Source organism: Tasmannia lanceolata, unplaced genomic scaffold (assembly GCF_043159265.1).
Source record: "Tasmannia lanceolata isolate RefF3 unplaced genomic scaffold, GAP_Taslan_0.1 ptg000012l, whole genome shotgun sequence".
Lineage (NCBI taxonomy): Eukaryota > Viridiplantae > Streptophyta > Magnoliopsida > Canellales > Winteraceae > Tasmannia > Tasmannia lanceolata.
This window is the reverse complement of record NW_027518689.1, coordinates 32,475,451-32,498,503: the sequence shown is the minus strand read 5'-3', so window position 1 is coordinate 32,498,503 and position 23,053 is coordinate 32,475,451. Positions and strand designations below refer to the sequence as shown.

The 23,053-nt window shown below is 38.8% G+C and overlaps 2 protein-coding genes across 2 annotated transcripts in view; both read right to left on the bottom strand.

Moving 5' to 3' along the window:
• Positions 1 to 746: 746 nt before the first annotated feature.
• Positions 747 to 4,342, bottom strand: LOC143887879 (heat shock protein 83-like). The gene is made up of 4 exons (XM_077392119.1): positions 4,043 to 4,342; positions 3,792 to 3,933; positions 2,631 to 2,911; positions 747 to 2,543 (listed from the first exon to the last, which is right to left on the bottom strand). Exons 1-4 carry the CDS (start codon positions 4,178 to 4,180, stop codon positions 990 to 992), a joined length of 2,115 nt encoding a protein of 704 aa, XP_077248234.1. The 5' UTR covers positions 4,181 to 4,342; the 3' UTR covers positions 747 to 989.
• A 1,277-nt stretch (positions 4,343 to 5,619) lies between these two features.
• LOC143887878 (RING/U-box superfamily protein) overlaps positions 5,620 to 23,053 on the bottom strand; it is a 33,377-nt gene continuing 15,943 nt past the window's right edge. Inside the window, exons 4-10 of the mRNA XM_077392118.1 lie at positions 13,653 to 13,754; positions 13,435 to 13,517; positions 13,236 to 13,352; positions 7,914 to 8,016; positions 7,154 to 7,739; positions 6,175 to 6,356; positions 5,620 to 6,007 (exon numbers count right to left, since the gene is read on the bottom strand). Coding sequence (XP_077248233.1) covers positions 5,891 to 6,007; positions 6,175 to 6,356; positions 7,154 to 7,739; positions 7,914 to 8,016; positions 13,236 to 13,352; positions 13,435 to 13,517; positions 13,653 to 13,754 — 1,290 coding nt within the window. The 3' untranslated portion in view covers positions 5,620 to 5,890. The remainder of the gene's footprint in view (positions 6,008 to 6,174; positions 6,357 to 7,153; positions 7,740 to 7,913; positions 8,017 to 13,235; positions 13,353 to 13,434; positions 13,518 to 13,652; positions 13,755 to 23,053) is intronic.

Here is a 23,053-nt window from a genome sequence, read left to right as displayed (position 1 = left end):
CGTTGACTCATACAACATAAATTCTTGGTCTTCTTGTTTTTGTGTCTTTTCGTATCCTTTTATTTTATTTATTGTTATATGCTTGTGAATTTTGTTGTAAAATCACAGCAATTTTTATCAGAATCACGTTGGAGGCTTGGGCGGAGAAAGAACTGGGCATTTTTATGGAAATTTGATCTCTAGCTGGAGTTTGATTACAAGTATATTGGTTGTGATTGATAGTGAGCTTTTTGTAGATGAAATTTTTTATTTTTTTTGGTTACTAATTATTTTGTGTGGGCATTTACCATGGCTGTAAAACTTTAAATGCTCAATTCTAGAATGAGAAGTTTGATAAAAATAACAACTTTATCCTACAGCAGAGAAAGGTTAAATCATTTCCTTTCTGCTATAGAACTCTTCAGGGAAGTGACAGGCATGCCTCTCTTAACTGCAATTGTTCTTTTTCTCAAGGAGATTAGATCTTTGCAAATTACTATGATTTGATGAGTATGAAGTGCACTAACTGGTAGGTCAGTATCCAATCATAACTAAATGATTTGGATGAAGTGAGATTTAGTGGAAGACCTGATTGACTAACGTAGCTCCATGTTTTTTTGCCTGTTGTAGGACTTTCCACCTGTACAGTTTACTGTAATGAAGGGCGATTCTTGAAAGACAATGAGAGAAAGCTAGTTTGAGAGTTCACCAGATGCTCATGCCTTGTAAGAGAACCCAGGATGGCCAATTGAGAAGCATAACAAGAATTATAAGAAACCCAGGATTGTCAATTGAGAAACGGTATAAACATCTCAATGACAAATCAAATATATCACAGAACCCAAAAAGATAAACAAATAAAACAAAAACATGAACCCCCTATACTACATGTAAACTCACTCGACTCATTGTCATACCCACACCTCTACTATAGCTATTACAAACCAAAGCCTGTAACTATTCATTTGTTTCCACCATCTATATTTTATAAGAGATTTTCCTAACTTGCTCTAATCAACTTCCTCCATCTTGCTCTCCTCATTTTCAATCTCCTCCAAAACCGGCATGTGGGTGTCTTCGTCGCCACCTGCATCCTCATCTTCTTCAATGCTCAGACCCAACTTAAGCATCCTGTGAATCCTTCTCCCAAAAGTGTTGGGATCCTCCAAACTAAACCCTGAAGTAAGCAATGCAGTCTCATACAGCAACAGCACAAGGTCCTTCACCGACTTGTCATTCTTGTCAGCCTCGGCTCTCTTCCTCAACTCCTCCATGATACCATTCTCCGGATTGATTTCCATGGTTTTCTTGCTCGACATGTAAGAACTCATGCTGCTATCTCTCAATGCCTGTGCCTTCATAATCCTCTCCATATTTGCAGTCCAACCATATTCTCCGGTCACCAAAACACATGGTGAATCCACAATTCTATCTGACACTACAACCTTCTCCACCTTGTCTCCTAATATTTCTTTCATTGTCTTGCAGAGACCCTCAAAAGCAGCCTTCTTCTCTTCTTTGTTCTTCTTCTCTTCCTCGCTCTCTTCGAGTTTCAGCCCTTCTTTGGTCGCTGAAACAAGCTTCTTCCCATCATACTCCTTTAATTGGCCGACAGCATATTCATCAATGGCATCAACCATGAAGAGAACTTCATAACCCTTCCTCTTCAGCTGCTCTAGGAAGGGGGAATTCTCCACAGCCTTCTTGCTCTCACCAGTAATGTAGTATATTTCCTTCTGGCCCTCCTTCATTCTGGTCACATAGTCCTTCAAGCTTGTCATCTCATCACTGGTCTTTGTGGAGTGGTATCGAAGCAAATCCGCCAGCTTCGCCCTGTTTTGGCTGTCCTCATGGATACCCAATTTCAGATTCTTCGAGAAAGCTTCATAGAACTTGGTATAGTCCTCCTTGTTCTCTGCAATTTCATAGAACAACTCAATACACTTCTTCACAAGGTTCTTCCTAATCACCTTAAGAATCTTGTTCTGTTGGAGCATTTCTCGAGAGATGTTAAGCGGGAGATCATCCGAGTCCACAACACCCTTCACGAACCCTAGATACTCTGGAATGAGCTCCTCACAGTTGTCCATGATGAAGACCCTACGGACATATAACTTGATATTGTTCATCTTCTTCCTCGTGTCAAAAAGATCGAAGGGCGCCCGCTTAGGCACAAAGAGGATAGCCTTGAATTCAAGCTGGCCTTCAACAGAGAAGTGCTTAACAGCAAGATGGTCTTCCCAATCATTAGTCAGGCTCTTGTAGAAGGAGGCGTACTCCTCCTTGGTTATCTCTTCTGGCTTCCGAAGCCAAATGGGCTTCTGCTTGTTGATGAGAGTCCATTCATTGGATACCTCCTTCACCTTCTTCTGCTTTGATTTTGACTCTTTCTCATCATCAACTTCCTCAACATGGCCTTCCTCTTCCTTTTTAGTTTCCTCATCTTCATCATCACTGATCTCTTTCTCAGTTGTCTTCTCTGTCAAGAGGTAGATCGGATAGCTAATGAACTCAGAGTGCTTTTTCACCAGATCCTTTATTTTCCTCTCCTCTAGGTACTCCAGCTAGAAAATTTCAAAACCCAAGTTGGTAAATCCAGCAAAGAACCATTGAAACTAATCAAAACGGTCAGGGAAAGAGAGATTACTTACCTGGTCATCCTTAAGATAGAGGGTGACCTTGGTTCCTCTGCCAAGCGGTTCGCCACTGACATCCCTGGTGACGGTGAACGAACCACCGGCCTGGGATTCCCAGACGTATTGCTCGTCCTCATTATGCTTTGTTGTGACAATGACTTTCTCTGCAACCAGGTAAGAAGAGTAGAATCCAACACCAAACTGACCGATCATGCTCACATCTACACCAGCCTGCAATGCCTCCATGAACTCTTTTGTTCCTGACCTTGCTATCGTTCCCAGATTGTTCACCAAATCTACGAAAAGAAAAACGACACATTTCAGTTTCCAAATTCAAAAATTGCACACAAAAACTTGGACTATGAATCACCCCGGACAGCTAAATTCGGGGTACCGCACTAAGAGCATTTCCAGAGACAAGAAAATAACACATCTCGTTCACTGCAGCGAAAAATTTTCAAAACAGACAAACATCAACAATGGCAGACTTCGGATCAAATGATTGTCTCAGCTCATGTGTAAATACGCAGAATACGCAAAGTAACACACGAGAACAGGTAAATATTGTGCCAAGCCACACAGAAATTAGAGGAAGCAATTTCAAAGAGCATTTGAATAAAGGCCAGTAAGTGAGTTGAATGGGGGCGTTTTTTAGTCCGAACAGCATGACGTTCCATTCATATTGTCCTATAGGAACTACTCAAGTGTAGCGAGTACATTCTTAGCCTATCTCTGTCTACCCTGATTTTTTACAAACAATGGAGGCGAAAATCAATGCTTTCATGAGAGGCACAAACGCCGATCCGAACGGGTGTTCATAATCTAGAGTAAAAGGATTCGAACCTTTACATGCCGGTACCTTAAACCTATGACTTACTACTTGGCTATACTCCATACGGCCCTTATGTGAAAGGGCCCAGGGGAGAGGGGGAAGGAAGAAGCAGGGGCTCATATCAGAACACCGTGCAAATGCTGGGGAGGATGTAGCGGGGCTTTAGAGGCGGATCGAAGCATTAACTCAGACCACATAGAAAACGGGCCTTATTTACCATGTTTCAACTTTCAAGATGCAGATTCGGGTTTCGTAGAAAATCCCAGTTGACAATCAAACAATACAAAAGAAGAAGAAAATATAGAAGAAAGAGCTGAAAATCGCATTCCAAACCGAATTCATACCTGATTTAGTCATCCCAATTCCACTGTCAATGATGGAGAGGGTCTTGTTCACCTTATCAAGAACGATCCTGATGAAAAGCTCCGGCTGCGCATCCAGCTTGCTCTTGTCCGTCAGGCTCTCGAACCTTATCTTATCCAACGCCTATTCAACCAGACCCAACACAAATCAAATCTCATACCCCGCCAAAAACATTCAAGAAAACGCGAATAATTTTTTTTTAAAAAAAGCTATATAGATCCAATCTACTTACATCAGAGGAGTTGCTGATTAGTTCTCTAAGGAAAATCTCCTTGTTACTGTAGAAGGTGTTGATGATGAGACTGAGAAGTTGGTTGATCTCCGCCTGGAAAGCGAAGGTCTCCGAATCTCCCATCTGAACGTCCGTCATTGTCGAAAAATTAGAGAAAGCGGATTAAACAAACACAGAGGTAATAGAGAATAGAAGTTATCTGGTACGAGGGAGAGAGAAGTGGAAGGGTTATTTATATGGGAGCGGTGAGTGAGGTTGCTTCTAGCTTTTTTTGTATTCATCAACTATCTACACTCTTCTAAGCCTTTCTCGTTTATTATTCTTTTCTTCCCGCATATTTTCTTTTCTCCTTTATTCGCCTTGTCTCGGACCTTCTTTATTTTTCTTTTCCTAAAGAAGGGAGAGCTGCCACATAGGTTTACTTTTCACCAGGTTTTGTCTTATTATTGATTGATCTGACGTGGCTGCTCGGTGAAATACCTTTCGGTTTCGGTTTCGGTTTCGGTTGATAGGAATATATTCGTTTTCCGACTTAGAGGGAAATGATGTGGTTATGGATTAAGCAAGAAATTTTTGAGAAGCTTTTTTTCTAATATTTTCTTTGCATTTCCTAAATATAAGGGCCTTATGAAGGCCACAAAGCCAAGGGATGAGATTAACCTTTAGCCCCATTTTTGGTGCCCAACCATCTCCTCCAGGCCCAAAAATGAATGGATTAGATCATGCATGTCTATTTTAATTGCAATTATCTATATATAATAAAGAGGAAGGGGGGTTTACAGCCCTCAGCTTCATCCTTCAAGTCTATATGGTATCGTGGCAATTTTTTATATAATAATATATATGTAAAACAGAATTCTAGACGACGTGGGTGCACCACATGGCACCCCTTCTATACCCAGTTTACTAAACTTCCTCGCAGGATTCACGATTAGGGAAAAAAATAAAAAAAAGTAGCTAATTTTATGCCTAAATACTCTACAAGAATAAATTGAAACGTTTTAAACACTTAAAAAACAAGCAAGTTCTATTGTATTCGTCGCCCATACCATCCTAAAATATCTCTCTCCAGAACATTTCACTCTTAATTTTTATAAATTTTCCCGTATCCCAACTCTTTTCATATGCCAATTTAATATTTTCTTCCTCGCCCAGTGTATCGCACAGGCTGCCTTACTAGTAGCAAATGAAAACTCTTTCTCATGAATGATTTTTTTTTAATTTTATGTTTATTACTTTTATTTTTTAGTTTTTCGGTTTATAAAAAGAAGTTATATGGTGAATGCGCATGTAAGAGGTATTAACAACAGTATTTGATCCATCACCAACATCTTAAAAAGTGATGTCGGATCAAATTCTTGGATTTCTAATTCAGCAGCTGACAGTGAAAAAAATCAGATTTCTAAATATGCTGTGGAAATAAGAAATTGGAAATCGACATAGTTTCCTACACCCTCTTTGCTCTTCAACCTCTCCCCTCCACTAGGAAGTACCCCTTTCCCTCTCTATCTCCCTCTACATGAGCTGCCGGATCTATTCAATTTGTATTCAAAACTCAATTCCAAATCCAAATACAAAATGGGAGGTATCCAAACGGGCCCTAAAAAATTTTCAAAAAACATTCTATTTTTGAAGAAAAAACTCTGTATATCCAAACATGCCCTGAAAGACCTGCTAAGACCACATAATCCCCTTTGAAAAACGGGAGACAGCTTTTACGACGGGCAATTGTTCAAAAATTTACCTTTGTTTTTGTGACACAGAAAGCGACCTTTCTTTCTCTTCTATAATATAATCAGTACAAAGGCTTACAAAAAATCTCTAGATACCTTCAGCACCTATAAACCTTCATGAACGTTCTTTCTTTACAAAAAAGTGCTCTAATTGCAAGCAGCCTTGAGACTGACCACTTTGTTTGGCTCCATTTTTGCATCTTTTGGGCAATGGTGAACTTTCCCCACCATTCTGCATAAAAATCATGAAGAAAAACCATTACTGTGGATGGATTCCTTTTAAAGAAGAGGTGATGAAGCTACTACCAATCCTTTTTGTCGATTAATAACCAAAGACCAATGACTGGCAATTGATGAACTAATGAAAGAAATAACAAAGTAGTGAATGAGAAGACTCACCAATAACTGGCTTTGAGCTCTCAGAACTTTGATCCGACCGCCTCGCCCGTCGGCTCCAACAGCAATCAAATTCCCATTTGTCACTGATCCAGATATTTTACTCTCGTTTCGCTTGCACCACTTTCCCAAATATCTGTTTGATCCTTCGGGTCCAAGAAGCCCACCAGGAAAACATTGATTCCCTGTGAATTTAAGCACAAGTTTAGAAAGAAATGTTGCAATAACAAAGCCAAAAAATAAATACAAATTAATGAGACATCACTCAGATTTTCTGCGGATTCCCAGAACCATGGACGGACCTGGCCTCAGGAAAGAAAAACATCAGAAATACATCGATCTTCATGGAGTAGAAGTATGCCCCTAGACTGTCAAGAGCAGCTACAACTCAAATGCTATCTTTTAAAATGGTGTATTGGAAACCAGAGGCCAACATACACTAAAACACCTAAACCCCAGACAATCAGATTACCAGTACTTCAGTATCTTTGCAAAAGACAGGAGAACTTCCCTAATAAGAAGCAATGCACTTGATGAAGATACTGCAGTCAAAGTATTTTAAGAGATTACTTGGTCAGAATGAAAAGTAACAGCATGTCCATTTCTTGTTAATCAATAGATATTCAAACTCAGTATAAGGTAATGTCCTTAATTAATATTAATTCACAGTACTATTGCTCTGCAAATTCCGAGATACTTTCTTCATTCACCACAAATTCATTAATTAGAATCCAAAAAGACACGTTCGCAGATCTGCTAATCGAAGATCGCCTCACTAGAGAGGGGGTATTTCTAATCTATCGCCCTTTTTTACGCCCTCCCCCCCTGAGCCCATTTGTATCCTTCTCTTATTCTCTTTCTCGTTTTTGTATTTCCCTCTTTTTTATTTCCTCCTCCTCTCTTTGTAAGCGGTCGTCTCTGTCTTGTTTTTAATAAAATTGGATATCATTCAAAAAACCAAAAAAAAACCAAAAAGACAAACCTGGGCAGTTGATGTTCTCAGATACTCCAGGAGTTTCCCTTTTGATTGGAAGCAAAGGTGTATCATCCAAAATAATGTCAGGAGGCAATATATTTGTAGCAGGAGTTTGATGACTAATGCACGTCACATCTTTCTCAATAGTTCTATCCATCTTATTTCCCATGCCATCCTCAGCGCCACTGTTAGAACCCAAGCACTGAACACGACTATCTCGTTCACATGAAACTGGAAAAAATTCAGCCGCATCTTCATCAAAGAACGAATCTGTCTCCAGATCAAGATCAATTATGTTATTATTTTCCTTGGTTGTTACGCCCAAATCATTGTGGAATTCAGGTACATTCCCGGTTCCTCTGAAATGGAATGTATTATACATGAAGGAACTAGTTTGACTTTTATTGCCCATGGGTTCAACAGATTTCTCCGTTTGATCTTCTGATGAACATTTCCCACCAGCCTGAGAATACGAGTTCTGCTTGGAAATCGGGTCAACCCCTTTTGAGCTAGTTCTCTTGGTAGCCTTTAATGCCCTTAAGACTTCATTATCTTTTTCTTCAAGAACCTTCTCCACTTCTTGCAGTCTTGTCTAATATGATTCACAAACAAAAGATCACCCAACTTAGATTGGCATGGTAAAAGTTCATAAACAAAATACCTTCAAAGTAATTTTGGCACAATTCAGAATTGTTGGCCTCAGAGAATCTGATTCTAATTATGTAATTGTTAATCTTCGTATAAGAAGCAGGGTAGATGGACTTACTTTCAGTTTCTTTATCTTTTCTTCTGCCTTCTCAAGCTTTTTAAGGGAGCGACTCTCTCCTCTTCCTAGAAGGTTGCAGCGGGCCATCAATTCTTTATACTGGCTGTGTGGAAAAACATGCAACTGAAGAGTTAGAAAAAGTTGAACAAAGCTCGCAACATTGACCATTTCTGATTCAGATGAAGTATTTAATACAAAATACATTTATAATATAACCCACATTTAGTCAAAACAAATACACTATACAACAGTATTTTCAGCAAAATAAATATATTTGAACCAATTATGTGATAACTGAAACCAATTCATTTCCAGTTTTATTAAGATATAGCATCAAACCTAAAATATTCGGGAAGACTATTGGTCTTAAAGAGCAAATAAGTAAAACACTAAGAAACCAAACCTTAAGTTGCAGCAGAAATAAGCAAAATAATAGAACGAAATAAACTAGAAAATGGCAGTACCTGTTCAGAAGCAAATACAAAAAAAAAAAAGGAAAAGATTTCAATAACTGAATTTCGCATTCAAAGATTTCAATAAAACTATTATGAAACATGATTTTAAATTTCAACCGAAACCGATATGAAACTATTGAAGTGTTTCCGATGCCATCCACTCCGAAACCGATACCAAAATTGCCAGGGTTTTAGTAATATACTATATCAATATGTGACACATTAATATTTTTATGAATTGTATGTAAAATATCATATTATCACATATCTCTTATGTATACATATTTATATGAATTACATGTAAAATGTGATAAGTACTTAATTATCACACATGCTCGACACGACAGCAAATGTCCCTCGGTGTTCAATGTTGTTAAATCAATATGGATATTGTCGTGCTTATGGAAACCACATGCACTGCTTATGGAATAAACTAAAAGTCACTTGACTCTTGATAAATAAAAACAATGAATATGAAATAAACTAAAATTCACTTGACTCTTGATAAATAAAAACAGCAAGGCTCATAAGTAATGGGTGCAGAAGAACAAGAAGTGTGTGTGTGTGTGTGTGTGTTGTGGGGGGGGGGGGGGGGGGGGGGGGGGGGTGTTGACTCGGCTGACATCATCATGGTAACATAGTAGCATTAACAGTTCAGAATATTTTCAGGACCTTTTTGTTCTTTTGATAATATACCTGTATTGGGGCTGAAAGGACTATTGAAAAGCTTGTGAGGCCTATTGACCTGCTGGAATTTAATCATTGCTCCCCTTAAAAAAACACACCTCTACTTCAAGCCTTCATGCACTTAGATGCTTTGCTCTATTTGGTTGCTCATTTTGGGGAGATCATTGGAAGATGATCCTCCGAAGATCTGCCCAAAGCATGTTTGGTTGCCATTTTGAATTAAAACTCCCTTTGACCACCGGACACCTTCTAGACATCATTATTGTCTTTTTTTGGTACGTGGCGGCAATGTTCCCTCCTCTAGTCTTTTTTTTTTTTGTAGGTAAGATGGGGTTAGGCAGGACCCCAACCAGATATATTGAACCAAAAGAAAAGAATTACAGGGGGGGGGGCACAAGGGCAGCAAAGGCAGACAACCAAAATAAATAGAAGTGAGACTTGGGGAGACTCTCCCATTACAATAAGATTTGAACAAACTTTAGGAGTCATATCTAAGATATTTGTACCCAGAAACATCCTTCAGGGTGATTTCAGAGAGTCCCTCCTCTAATCTTCTCCCCATCTTTCACCATTTTGGTCGAATTTGGGTGGGAGATTAAGAGAAGATTCTCCTCTCTCTCTCTCTCTCTCTCTCTCTCTCTCTCTCTCTCTCTCTCTCTCTCTCTCTCTCTCTCTCTCTCTCTCTCTCTCTCTCTCTCTCTCTCCCACCCTCTATTTTGGTAATGACACCCCTACATCTTCCGCTAATATTCTCGTGGATTGCCTCTCAACCAAACACTACTTACCAATCTTCCTCTAATCTTCTTCCCATTTTCCATGCTTGTCTAATTCTCCCCCTTTTTTACTTGGGACAGCCCCCTGTAGTGCAAAAGAGTAGTCATAAATACACTAGAGGTGGATGTCCCAAGTAAAAATGGGTGAATATTCAATACACGAGATATCAAGTAGTTGTCCATATTCCAGATTACCCATTGGTCCAAGAAGATTTCAACCCCATGCAAATCCTCCTCATCATCGTCATAAATATCATAAACTAGACCTCTGGTTAGTGAAGGTAAATCCAGTCTAACTTCATTTTTTAATTATTCCATCTCCATTTATCAAAACCTACATTCCTCTTGAGATTTGGAAATTTCAATATCTTTCATAGGCACCAGTATTATTTTCATGTCACTTTCGGAGAAAGTCTAGGCATTCTTGTCCCCGTGATGAACAATTTGCCAACCACGCTGTCATTGGCCTTCCCAATAATATGTAGCAAGAATGCATCACACAAACATTATCCTTATATTTCCTAACAATGAACAAGTTCTCAAAACTCCCACCATAGAAAAAGATACCATATACTTTTCGAATTCATTGTACACCATGTGTAGAAAATGTTGTTTCACAACTCACAACCAATCATCATACATCAGTCACCAGATGCTGAGGGTTCTCCTTCATCTCCATGTATAATGCCATCATTTATCATTTCCGGATAGTCATCATCTCCTTTCTTATGCTCCCTGCCCTAAAAGGAGTGAGACCTTAACTTTTTTGGTTTCCATTAAATTTGGGATTTGGGAAGCGAGAAGAATTTAGCTTCGGAAGCGAGCTTCCACCCCAACTAGAGGTCTTCTTGTAACTTTGGGTTGTACAATTAATAAAAGGTCATCTAGTATGGATTGGGGGTAACCTAGCAATTCAAAAATACAAGCAAATTTTTTTTGAAAGATGACATATTTCATTGATATTAGAATTACAGTGGGGACCAGGAGTCCCGCCATGTATTACAAAATATCAAATTGGTTCGGGCATCCCCTTGACCAGGAAAATAAGACGAGAGAAACAAAGCATTGAAAGCAAAATACAGTAACTTTTCTTCCTTCTTCCTTTACAACCAAAAAATCACAACCACCAGGTATGCCACACCTGCCCTTACTTCCAAGCCTCCAATGAACAAATCGTAAAGTAGAAAGATCCAAACAAAAATCCAGTCTTAGCGAAAGAACTAATCTTTCAGGCCAACCTCGGTCGTCGATATAGCCCATCTTACCAGGTCATCTAAGCCGCACACTTCTCCAATTCGTCCAAGATATGTTGGATTAGAAAGTCTGGCATTTCGATGAGAAGCTCCTCCGGAACCTGCTCCAAGCGACTAGGGATTTTTCTGTCAACGATCCTCTCTTTCACTTGCCGGATACCAACCACCTTATTAGCTTCCCAATTTAGCCTCCTCGGAGTCCTTTCTTCAGCCAATAGGAATTTAAAGAAAGGTGCTTAAATAGTGACGATTGGGTTTCCCAAAAATACATGCAAATTCCCATCGCTATATCTAGACTTGAAATTGATTTCATAATAAAAGCATCATCATGTGAACCAGTGTGTTTATAAGGGATTGTTGTCGAATGCATCATGGAAATGCACTGTGACAATTGAGACTCGATCCACATCAGTAGCCTGTCTTCCAGCAATGAGCAAAGCACATTTGAGGTTGGGTGTGACTTTGCAAGAGAAATGGCAGTTGCCAAAATCATTTGCGAACAATAGAATATGACTGATTGCCAAGTATCAAATATCATATGTGTTCATTCATTGATGAAATTGGTAGAGTGTGAATGAAGTTTTTAATGAGTTGGCACTGTTGACAATCATGCCTCAACTTGAAGGACATTTTAGTGATAGTGCATTACTTGTATGTTGGATAAATGTAAGGGCTTCTCTGTCCAAATTGAGTTGGCATTGTTGACGATCAAACCCCAACTTGAAGGACATTAGTGATTGCACATTACTTCATTGTATGTTTTAAGGGCTTCTCTGTCCAAATTGTATTGTTTTCTTCTGATTAATAAAAGTGAATAGGGGCATTGTGGACATCTATCTCACACTCACATGCATAACCTACTTAGGCACAAAAGAAACGTCATAAACTCAATGCTAAACTAAGACAAATATTTAGCCGAAATCAAATGTAATTGCAAACTCGTAAAAGCAGTCAAAGTACTTCTCCAAATTAACCCTAACTCACTCTTATTAGGACTGCTCTAAAAATTTATTAAAAATCATGGCATCATAATGTTATAAGTAATTCATTGTGAGCCCCTTTGCTGAAGTCAGCATGAGCCCATCAGTATGACCTGCTAAAGCTGTGTCTTCTTCCCTCTTTTCCTACAAGTCTTCATGGAATCTGGGACTTTATGTGCAATTGTTGGTTGGGTTTATGGGGCCCACTGGAATTGCACTGAAGATAAATTTTCTTTTGAAGCAAGCGATGCTAGTCTCACACAAACTATAAAGCTAGGTATCTCAACTGCTTAATCAGAATTTTGCAGCAGAGATGTACTTAAGCTGCAAAATTGCACCCTCACCTGAATCTTGGAAGTTAAAAATTTATAAAACTAATTCCAGTTCAGTTCTAGTCAACTGAGATGCTCATGGTTTCTAAGTTGATTCAAACTCTTTTTTTTTAATAAAGCTATGCACAACTACATCGAGTGTCAAATAGGTTTATGTTGCATTTGAATCATAATTTTAAAACCTTGCTCTCACAACTTCCTTCAATTGACAAAATAGTCCGCCATCCATATATTTTGCATGGGGATGATCCTTAATGATCCGTATACAATCACACAAATATGAACAGAGCACGCTTAGAATCTTTGATATAAAGCAAAACGAGCCATAAACCAACTAACGGGTCTAAATGTGCTTCTTGACCACATGGTTTTCCATGTAGCCGCATCAGCCCTCACTACAAAATAATGAGAAAGCCCTCATTACCATTGAAGAGAAAAAGATAAACATTAATACATAACAACTAATGGACTACCAAGGTCAAACAAAAGCATATGAAAAAGTATAAATGAAGGATAATGAGTGTGAATATAAGGCGGCTCCAACATTTTATTCCTTCATATTTTCAAGTTTCAACCAATACAAAAGAAGGGAAACTAGAAGAGCATAAATTTCTAATTTTTGGTGAGATGACTAAGCAGATCACTTGTTTCAGCCTATACACCCAAAATAAATCAAAAAGATTGTCATTAGTTTGCACTAAAATAAATGTATCGATCATAATACCCCCATCCAGTAGACCACTAAAGGCTATATCAGTCAAAATGCAATATTAATCTAGATAAAATCCACAACTAACTACTCTTTGCATACTTCAGAGAATATGAATCATTAAAAGACCTACTTGTTACGAAGGATAAGTGACTTCTTTAGAATATCTGTCTTATCACGGCCGTTAGCCCCACCACCAATTGATGCAAGCTTCGACACTTCTTCTTCCTCCAAATTCACATCTGAGACCCTAAATCATGAACCATAGTCATGGTAAGCAATAAAAACCAAACAGAAATCACAACTATATTTTTCATCTCAACTGCCCTTACAATTTAAGAGTGGCAAGCTCTTTAGCCAGAGCCATACTCCTCTCCTGCAGCTTGGAGCACTCTGCAGAAGATCTAATAAGATCCTACAACATATGATCAAGCTAAATTAAATAACAAAAACAATTCAAATATTAATAAATGGCAGAAAAGGCAAATAACATTCAGATTCAATCATATAATCACATCAAGAGCAAAAGTAATTCAAAAGATAAAAACACCTGAGTTTTCAGTAGAAGCAGTTGATGAATACGTGCATTCTCTACAAGAGCTTCCTCTTTCAACATCTCTTCTTTCTTAGCAAGCGCCGTGCTCAGAGAAAGCTGAAATGAGGATCACCACACCACTAAGTCAAAAAATTATTAATAATTGTTGAGAAATCCACCGGACAAAATCTGATCCTATCATGCACAACTAGAGTAGAAATAAAAGAGACCGCAAGATGAACACCGTGCTTTTATGTGGTTCAACCAAGATGCCTATGAGAGCAAAATTACCAAAATTACAACGGGATTAATCCGCAAACTGCAACCCTTTCCCTTGCTTCTCTCAACTCATACACAAGAGCAACTCAAGAAAACCCCGAGAGAAAACACACAGCAGAACCTATTTGAATTAGAAAAGGTGGGGCATGGGAAACAAGACAATTTTCCCAACAATTTCCAACTTGGCTTGTTTCCAACGCCACTTGAAGATTTTTCGTTGATGTCGCCACCAATTTGTTGTCACCGCAAACCATCATTAGCCTTTTGAAGTACCAGCTACACATCATCGAATAATTCGTGTTCTAACTCCACAAAACTTGTTTAACACAGCCAGCGCACATGTGTAGTTATCACCCGGTTGACTCACTCAGTCAACCCTAAAGAGGGATCTCAATCTGTCCTCATCGCAAGAATAGTCACCTCATCATCATCTGCAACATGAAAACTCGTCTATGCACCAAATAAGGAAGAGACCTTATGTGTGCACATGCCACACTGCTTCCAACTAGCCATCAAAATCTTAGGAACATTAGTCATCGTGTCCTCAACCAGACAACATAATTTGCCGCATCTCTCATTTCATCAGAACCATACAGTCGTGTATGATTTCATGACTCCACCTGTAATCCCTAGAGTCGAATCGGCGCCAAGAAATATTAGATTCTTATGTATCTTTGGGACATATACTACACCACATAAAGAACGAACCACTCCATCAAACATCTAGATCTTCACCGTTCCAATTCCCATGACGTCACAAGTGGACCCATCACCCAAGGATGTTATGTCTCCCTTTAACTCTTACAACAAGGTTTTAAATTTCTATTTTGGCTTCGACCACAATGGAAATCGAAATATTTCGGTTTCGATGGAAATTTTAGCTGAAATCTTGTAAATTTCATGGAAAATTTTTGGTTTCTCTAAAATTTTAGGGGAAATTTCGAAAATTTCGGGGAAAATCTTGCAAAAAAGGAAATTTTCCCATGGAAATTTCAGCGAAATCCTGTAAAAAAACGACTCCATGCGAATTTCATTTTGGTATTGGTGGAAATCCGAAATTTCGGCCGAAATTTAAAACCTTGCCTATGACATATCAAAATGTTTCCTCTTGGAGCATACATGAACAAAACACCCTGAATCTAGAATTCACTCATCATGAGAAGTGTAATTACCTAGGGAGACTATGAGAACATCTTCAACTATTTCACTCTGCTCATCCATTAATGACACCATTGTATTTGTAGCACTATTGTCCAACTTGTCAGCTCACATCGAACAATCCTGCTTGATGTGGCCATATTCCTTGCAATGATAACATTGCGCCCCCTTTCCTCTTACCCTCGATCTTGACATACCTTTTCACACCCCTTGTCAAATGACCTTCCTCTTTGATTTCCACCATGAACAATCAGTTCATGCGCTTGACTCCCATCAAGAACATGTTGCTTCCACATATCAGTAGATAAGAACGATGTTGCAACCTCCTCTAACTTCACCATGTCCTTACCATAAACTAGGGTGATCACTAGGTTGTCATACGAATCCGTAATCGATCTAAGAAGCACAAGGGCCTTGCCTTCTTCCTTCAACTTTTTTTCTACCTTGTGGAGTTGATCCACATGCTCGTTAAACATTTTATCTATTCCAGAAGATTCTGGTCTTATTGCATGTTCAACCTATACAACTGTCGCTTCAGATACCATCGGTTGGCTTAGCTTTTTGACATGTAAAGCTTCTCCAACTTCTATTTTTTGTAGGTAAGTTGGGGTTAGGCAGGACCCCTACCTGTGTATTAATATAATAAGATATTACAATTGAGAGTACAAACCGTAATCCTATCCCTAAATAGAGATACAATATCGAGAAGATGGGGGCAAACAAAGGATCTTAGATGATCCAAATTCTTCTAACTATTCCTAGAAACGATACTAATAGATAGGGAGGAACAATGGATTCTGAATGATCCAATATTTTCAATTCTTGTTCTGAAAGAATTCAGCCTTGTTGTGGATGTAACTCAACAGTCCTTGGATGAGTGTTGAGTTACATAACAGGCTTCCGTGTCTGCAGCTTGGGATCTTTGGGAGCATCTTTGGTAGGGAGTGAGGGGAGATTTCTTCTTTGGAACCTCCTGACATGTCTCTCCTTCAGAGTCGTTGATCCGTCAACAATTCGTCTTTTGAGGCATGGTGGGCTTTGGCAGGGTTAGTGTCACTTTCACTGGCATATTCATCATTTTCTATCCCAGCCTCATCGAAAGAGACCGAGGGTTCGAATCCCTCTCTTTCCGTACCTTCACTTAATTCACCAATGCAGCCGACTACAATGTATCAAATAAAATAGCAATAAATACTATTATTCCAATCGTACTTTATTTGATATAGATTCTCTATTCCTAATTGATGTGGTATGGAAAATACCGGAACAAAAAGAATGGATAAGGAATAAAAATCTCACCACTGACCCATTTGTAGTACGTGAATGGGAGAAAAATCCGGATCAAACCTCTTATATCTATTTACTTCAGCGAAAAAAGAGGGGCTTGTCCCAAGCATTGTTATTTTAGTAGTAATTTTAAAACTCCCCCACGTCATCGTTGACTCCCCCGAGTTGACTCCCTTTTACCTTGGCTGTGTTCCGTGTTTTGCTACAGCGTTTCCCCCAACAGAGTCAATAAAAACTCCTTTCTCTTTTGAATTATGACCGTGTCAACGAGTACTCGACCACATCGTGCCGAGTAAACTATGATTTTCTTCAAATGCGTCCCGCGTCGTATTTGTGTTTTTAAACACTAATTTTAGTTAGATTCAAGTGGGAAGATTCTCGTCTTATTGCATCTTCAACCCATACAACTGTAGCTTCATATAGAATCTGTTGGCTAAGCTCACGTAAAGCTTCTCCAACTTTTATTTTTTTTGGTAGGTAAGTTGGTGTTAGGCTGTGTATTAATATAAAAAAGATATTACAATTGAGAATACAAAGCATCAATCCTATCCCTAGTTAGATACAATATCTAAAAGCTAGGGGGGAAACAAAGGATCTTAGATGATCCAAATTCTTCTAACTTTTCTTACAGACAATATTAATAGATAGGGGGAAACAATGGATTTTGAATGATCCAAAATTTTCAATCTTGCTCTAGAAGAATTCAGCCTTGTTGTGGATGTAACTCAACACTCCTAGGACGACTGGACGAGTGTTGAGTTACATAACGGGCTTGCTTGTAAGCAGCTTGGAATCTGATACGAACCCAAGGAGGATCTGTGCATGATCAATCGATTCAGTCTTAGTCGTCCATATGGCCACAATCCAACCGTAGATCTTTTGAATTTGAATAATAGCCACTAATGGTAGGTTGATAAGATTAGCTTTAGTAGTTAATTTGAATTTGAATAATGGCTTGTAATTAGGAGATAGATTAGGAGAGAATCTTTCTATTAGTTAATTTGAATTTGAATGTGGCTAAGAATAGTAGGTTAGGAAATTAGGAGGGAATCCTTTTAGTAGTTAATTTGAATTTAAATTTGAATTTGAATTAGATTTATAATAGGAGATTATAAATAAAGATGTTTGAGAGAAGAGAGCCATCATGAAAAATTTGTAAAGACCGAAAGGTTATCTGGAGGAACTGATCCCCTCGAAGAGAACGTTTATCTTATTTTCGTCTTATTATATTTGGGATCTTATCATTTGGTAACAGAGCCATTCGATCCATCATGGTTACTAACGCGGAGCTTGCGAAGGAGATCGATCACATGAAGGATCGCTTTGCCGAGTTAGTAGCGACGATTCATGAGCGATTTGATCAAGTAACATCGTCAATACAAGTGATGCAAGAGGAGATTGGTTCAATCAAGAACCGATCACGACAATCAAGCCCCCAACCTCAATCACGCCCTCCATCGCCAGCCCAACAATACGAAGACACTTTTCACCAACATGGAGCCCCACGCCCACCCAAGATTGACCTTCCAAAGTTCGATGGGGATGATCCAACTGGATGGATCTATAGGGCTGACAATTATTTCTCTTTTTATCAAATAGAAGAAAAAGCCCAAGTACAGATTGCACCTATTCATCTAGAGAAGGAGGCCATCCAATTGTACCAATGGTACGAGAAGATGAAAGGTACATCGTCTTGGGCTGAATTCGTCGAGTCTCTATGTGTTTGTTTTGGACCAAGCCAATTTGAAGATTTCACCGGATCATTGATTCGACTTTCTCAAACGACCACCGTTCGAGAATATCAACTTCAATTTGAAAGGCTCGCCAACCGCACCTATGGGCTCACGGAATCCTTCTTAAGAGTTGCTTTATCAGTGGCCTTAGAGAGGACATTCGTCATGAGGTTCAAGTACTACGTCCGAGTACTTTGATGCACGCCATTGCCCTTGCTCAATCTCAAGAGGAGAAGCTGGCTGCACAACGACACCATGGAATCTTGTAATTGATGTGCAAACTTCAACTGGATCAAGTAATCATCCTCCTCCATCTATCAAACGCTTAACAGCAACCGCGGCTAAAGAACGTCGTGACAAGGGTTTATGCTACAATTGCAATGAGAAGTTTGGTCCATGGCATCGTTGTAAAACACAACAATTATTTCTCATCGAAGGGAAGTGGTAAGACGAGGTTGATGAAGGCAGGGATGATGATAACTTCAAAGATGAACCTGGAGGACCAGGTTCCTTCAATGGGGGGGTGGTATGATACGAACCCAAGGAGGATCCGTGCATGATCAATCTTAGCCGTCCATATGGCCACAATCCAACCGTAGATCTTTTGAATTTGAATAATAGCCAATAATGGTAGGTTGATAAGATTAGCTCTAGTAGTTAATTTGAATTTGAATAATGGCTTGTAATTAGGAGATAGATTAGGATATAATCTTTCTATTAGTTAATTTGAATTTGAATGTGGCTAAGAATGGTAGGTTAGGAAATTAGGAGGGAATCCTTTTAGTAGTTAATTTGAATTTAAATTTGAATTTGAATTAGAATTAGAATAGGAGATTATAAATAAAGATGTTTGAGAGAAGAGAGCTGAAAATTTTGTAAAAACCGAAAGGTTATTTGGAGGAACCATTCCCCTCGAAGAGTCTTTTGTAGGGAGTGCGGGGATAATTCTTCTTTGGAACCTCCTGACATGGCTCACCTTCAAAGTCGTTGTGATCCTTCAATGATTCATCTTTTGATGCATCGTGGACTTTGGCCCGGTTGGTGTCGCTTTCACTGGCATATTCATCATTTTCTATCCCAGCCTCATCAGAAGAGAATGAGTTTTCAGTTCCCTCAGAAGTAGTCTTCCTTTCTCTTTTACTTGTCTTTTCCTCTGCTTCTTCTTCCTTTGCCAAGATTAGATACCTGTTTTCCAGATTGGTTTCTGTGAGGGCCGATGTTGGATTACCCATTTATGATCTGTCATTGCACTGTGCAATTGGTTGCCATTCTTGTCTTGATGTTCTATGTGGTTCTTTCTGATTCCTATGGCAGTTTCTGTTGAGCGGTTAAACTCTTTACATAGAATGTATGACCTAGGTTTCCAGTCATACTCGACCTTTTGGGAGGTGATTCCATCAGCAGTGTTTATTTGGATTGAATCGAGAAAGTCTTTTCCAGCTTCAACCTCCACACAAACCCTGGCGTAACTTAGTCTCGGCTATTTGGGTGTAAATACAGCGGTTTTCCAATTGCACTTCCTAACTTGCTTAGCCTTTTGGGAGTCCAATATTTGAGATGTAGCCCTGGGAACCGGATCCATACCGGCAGTGACGAGAATCTTAATTTTTATGGGGAAATGTATGACATCCATTTTTTGAGGATGAGAGCTCTGACACCATAATTATAATTCTAGTTTTCAAGTACCTAAGTGCAATATTCTGCATTGGTGAATTTGAAAAGGAAGAAGCCTCCTAGGTTATAAATCAGGAATTCACCTTTTATTCTCGATTTTCTGTTGATGTTAAAGTCATGGTCTTCTTCCGAGGAAATACCCAATGAGACTATTATCCTGTTTATCTTCAGCTTCTTTGAAGTCTTCCTCCTCAAATGTTACTTGTTAGTTGTCATATTCATCTTTGAAAGGGGCAATGAACTCCAATTGAACTTGAAAAGTTTGGGTCCCGGGTTTTTGAAAATAAGGAACTCCAAGCTTTTGGTTTTTCATTCTCCTCAGGTTGTTCACAACCATCTTCTCCATGCTGAGTGATTGCATTCTTTTTCCTTTGATTTGGCCCATTTTCAATGTTGGGTTGGCTTGCTTAAGGTATTTCCCTTGTTGTCTCTTTTGTTCTTTGCTTGAGTGTTGGCATTTCTGCTTTCTCTATTTGAGTTACGCCTGTAACTTTCACTAGAATGGCTGCTGCACTCTCCCATCGAGCCTTGTTTTGGCAGGTTGTCCTGTCACGCCCCGAACCCATAATTCTAGGTAAGGCGCACGTGACAGCCGCCGCACGCCCATAGGGTCGCCCCCACAAGCATGCAAGGCTCCTTTTTCGATCAACTATTCTCAACAATCAGAGTAACTAATAAATGCGGAAATTTTAGTCTCATAATGAAATACAAATATAGATTAGGTCCATAAGTCTAAATCCAACAATAATTATTTCAAGACAATCACCTTAATAAAATATCAAAGGTTTCTAAATTGGAACAATGAAATAAAGAACAAATCTCCTAGGCTCCAATCCAAGTGCCTGATCTCAGCAAATCTACTGCCGCTCCTCTGTATCTGAAATTTGTTAAACCACATAATGAGCTAACAGCCCAGCCGGTTTTCCAAATCCAAGCCAGCTAATAGGAAAACAAAAACAAACTTGTGCGGAAAAGACGTAGCATGCCATAAAATTTAGCCAATGCAGAAATTGATAAGAATTAAAAAGATCATTTCTACATAAGCTATATAAGAAAAATACATGTTTTTACAAAACAGTTCCAACCACTCGGTTATGCAGTTTTTCACTTGGAAATCAATGACAAGAATATATATTTTCAAACACTTGATTTTGCATTTTTCCACTTGGAAATCAAATACTTAACAGTAATATATTTTCAAACATAACAGTAATATATTTTCAAGCATAACAGTCTTCTCTGTGGCCAATTTCCAACCTTATTGGCAAGTAGCGTAACCCAAGGCGAACACTCGTTCGCAGGACTCACAGGTCCTAAAGTGCGCAATGTCACAATATCAATAGCCAGAGGACTCCCTACTGGCCGCCCGAGATCAACCTTACGGGTAGATAAAATTTGACCGGTCTACGTGATCACGTCCAGTGTACTCACCCACTGGTAGGTTGGGCACTAGATCCCCACCAGAGATCAACCTTACTGGTGGAATCCATTCCATACCAAGACTGCATACAAGTATACATTTATAGAGAGAAGCAATTTTAATGTTTGCAATACCATGCCATAAATTTGTAAACGCTTCAAGCCATAGGGGACTTCCCCCATTTCAAATCTATGAAATCCATATCAAATCCATATCGTAAACAAAGTGCTTTTCAAATTGTTGCTTCATGACCATATCAAATCCATATCGTAAACAAAGTGCTTTTCAAATTGTTGCTTCATGAATTCTAGTTTTCAAAATCATGTTCTTCATAAAGCTTTTTATGTATAGGAATGAAAACATTTCAAGACTAAAAATTACCATGCATAATGATATTCAACTATGTAAAATGACATACTAAAAAAAAAGGTCAGTAAGAATCTTCTCCAAAACAAGTTCCAAGTCAAAGTAGATATGCAAAAATTGAAATAGAAAGCTTTCAACTTAGCTAATGTAAATATTTGATAATACACTGACATAGGGTAGGATCACCTACCTCTTGCACGAATTTCTGACTTGTTTTGTTTTCTCTAGGACGACGTTGACGTTGACAAAAACTCCTCTTTTTCCCCTTCACATTAGTAAGTAAACCAAGGTCATTTAACTATCCTAATGTGTAACAGTCCCTATTAAATAAGATTTCATATTTGATTGTGCCTCTAAAAAGAAAAGAAATTAGGACGGCTCTAAAAACTCATTTCTAACACATCGCACCTAAACTCCAATCCCATTTGCTCAACCAAATTTATTCGCACCTAAACTCCAATCCCATTTGCTCAACCAAATTTATTTAATTAAGACTACTCTTTTCCTCCTTTTTGTTCTTGTCAAGGAAGGGAATTTGCAAAGCTGAAACTAGAAGGTGACTGAGTAAGAATATGAACTTACAGAATTTTGGCAATTATTCGTGATGAAGATCCACCCAACCGTAGTTGATCTCAAGACAAGAATATGAACTTACAGAATTTTGGCAATTATTCGTGATGAAGATCCACCCAACCGTAGTTGATCTCAAGACATATGTGATGGAATATGAGGTCTTGTAGGCCTTGATTCTTGGACACAAGGTTATGGCAACAAGATGGTGGAAAGTAGTTTATTTACCGGCAGCAATAGCAATTTGCAGAGGTTTCTAGGACTGTTTTGCAATGGTTCTAAAGTGGTGTAGAACTTGGTCTTGTAGGAGAGTTACAAGCATCCCAATGTAGGAGAGTTACAAGCATCTCAATGGCCTCAAACACCACCTATATTCCCTCTTTCTAAAGCCCACAACAACTACATCCAACACCTATATTTCTTCTTTCTAAAGCCCACAACAACTACATCCAACACCTATATTTCTTCTTTCTAAAGCCCACAACAACTAACCTTCATCAACACCACCCCTTTCTAAAGCCCACAACAACTAATCTTCATCAACACCACCCCTTTCTAAAGCCCACAACTACTAACCTTCATCAACACCACCCCTTTCTAAATCCCACAACAACTAACCTTCATCCAATGAGAGAAGAGAGTGGAGAGAAAAAGTTGTAGGCAAGAGAGTGGAGAGAAAAGGTTGTGGTGAGAAAGTTGTAGAGAAGAGAGTGGAGAGAAAAGGTTGTAGAGTGGAGAGAAAAGGTTGTAGCCTCGCAAGGTTCCAAACATCCTACACATTTCTTTCTTTTTCAATATTGAAATGATTGCTACCTTAAGATAAAATATTGAAAATGATTGCATATTTGATTCCTAATTTAACCAACTAACCTTCATCCAATGAGAGGAAGAGAGTGGAGAGAAAAAAAAAGAAGAAGGTTGTAGTCTCG

Coding starts and splice junctions, on each gene's coding strand:
- LOC143887879 (XM_077392119.1), bottom strand. CDS start 4,180: ATGACGGACGTTCAGATGGGAGATTCGGAGACCTTCGCTTTCCAGGCG. Junction 3,934..4,042: donor TAATCAGCAACTCCTCTGAT/GTAAGTAGATTG, acceptor CTGGTTGAATAG/GCGTTGGATAAGATAAGGTT. Junction 2,912..3,791: donor AATTGGGATGACTAAATCAG/GTATGAATTCGG, acceptor TTCTTTTCGTAG/ATTTGGTGAACAATCTGGGA.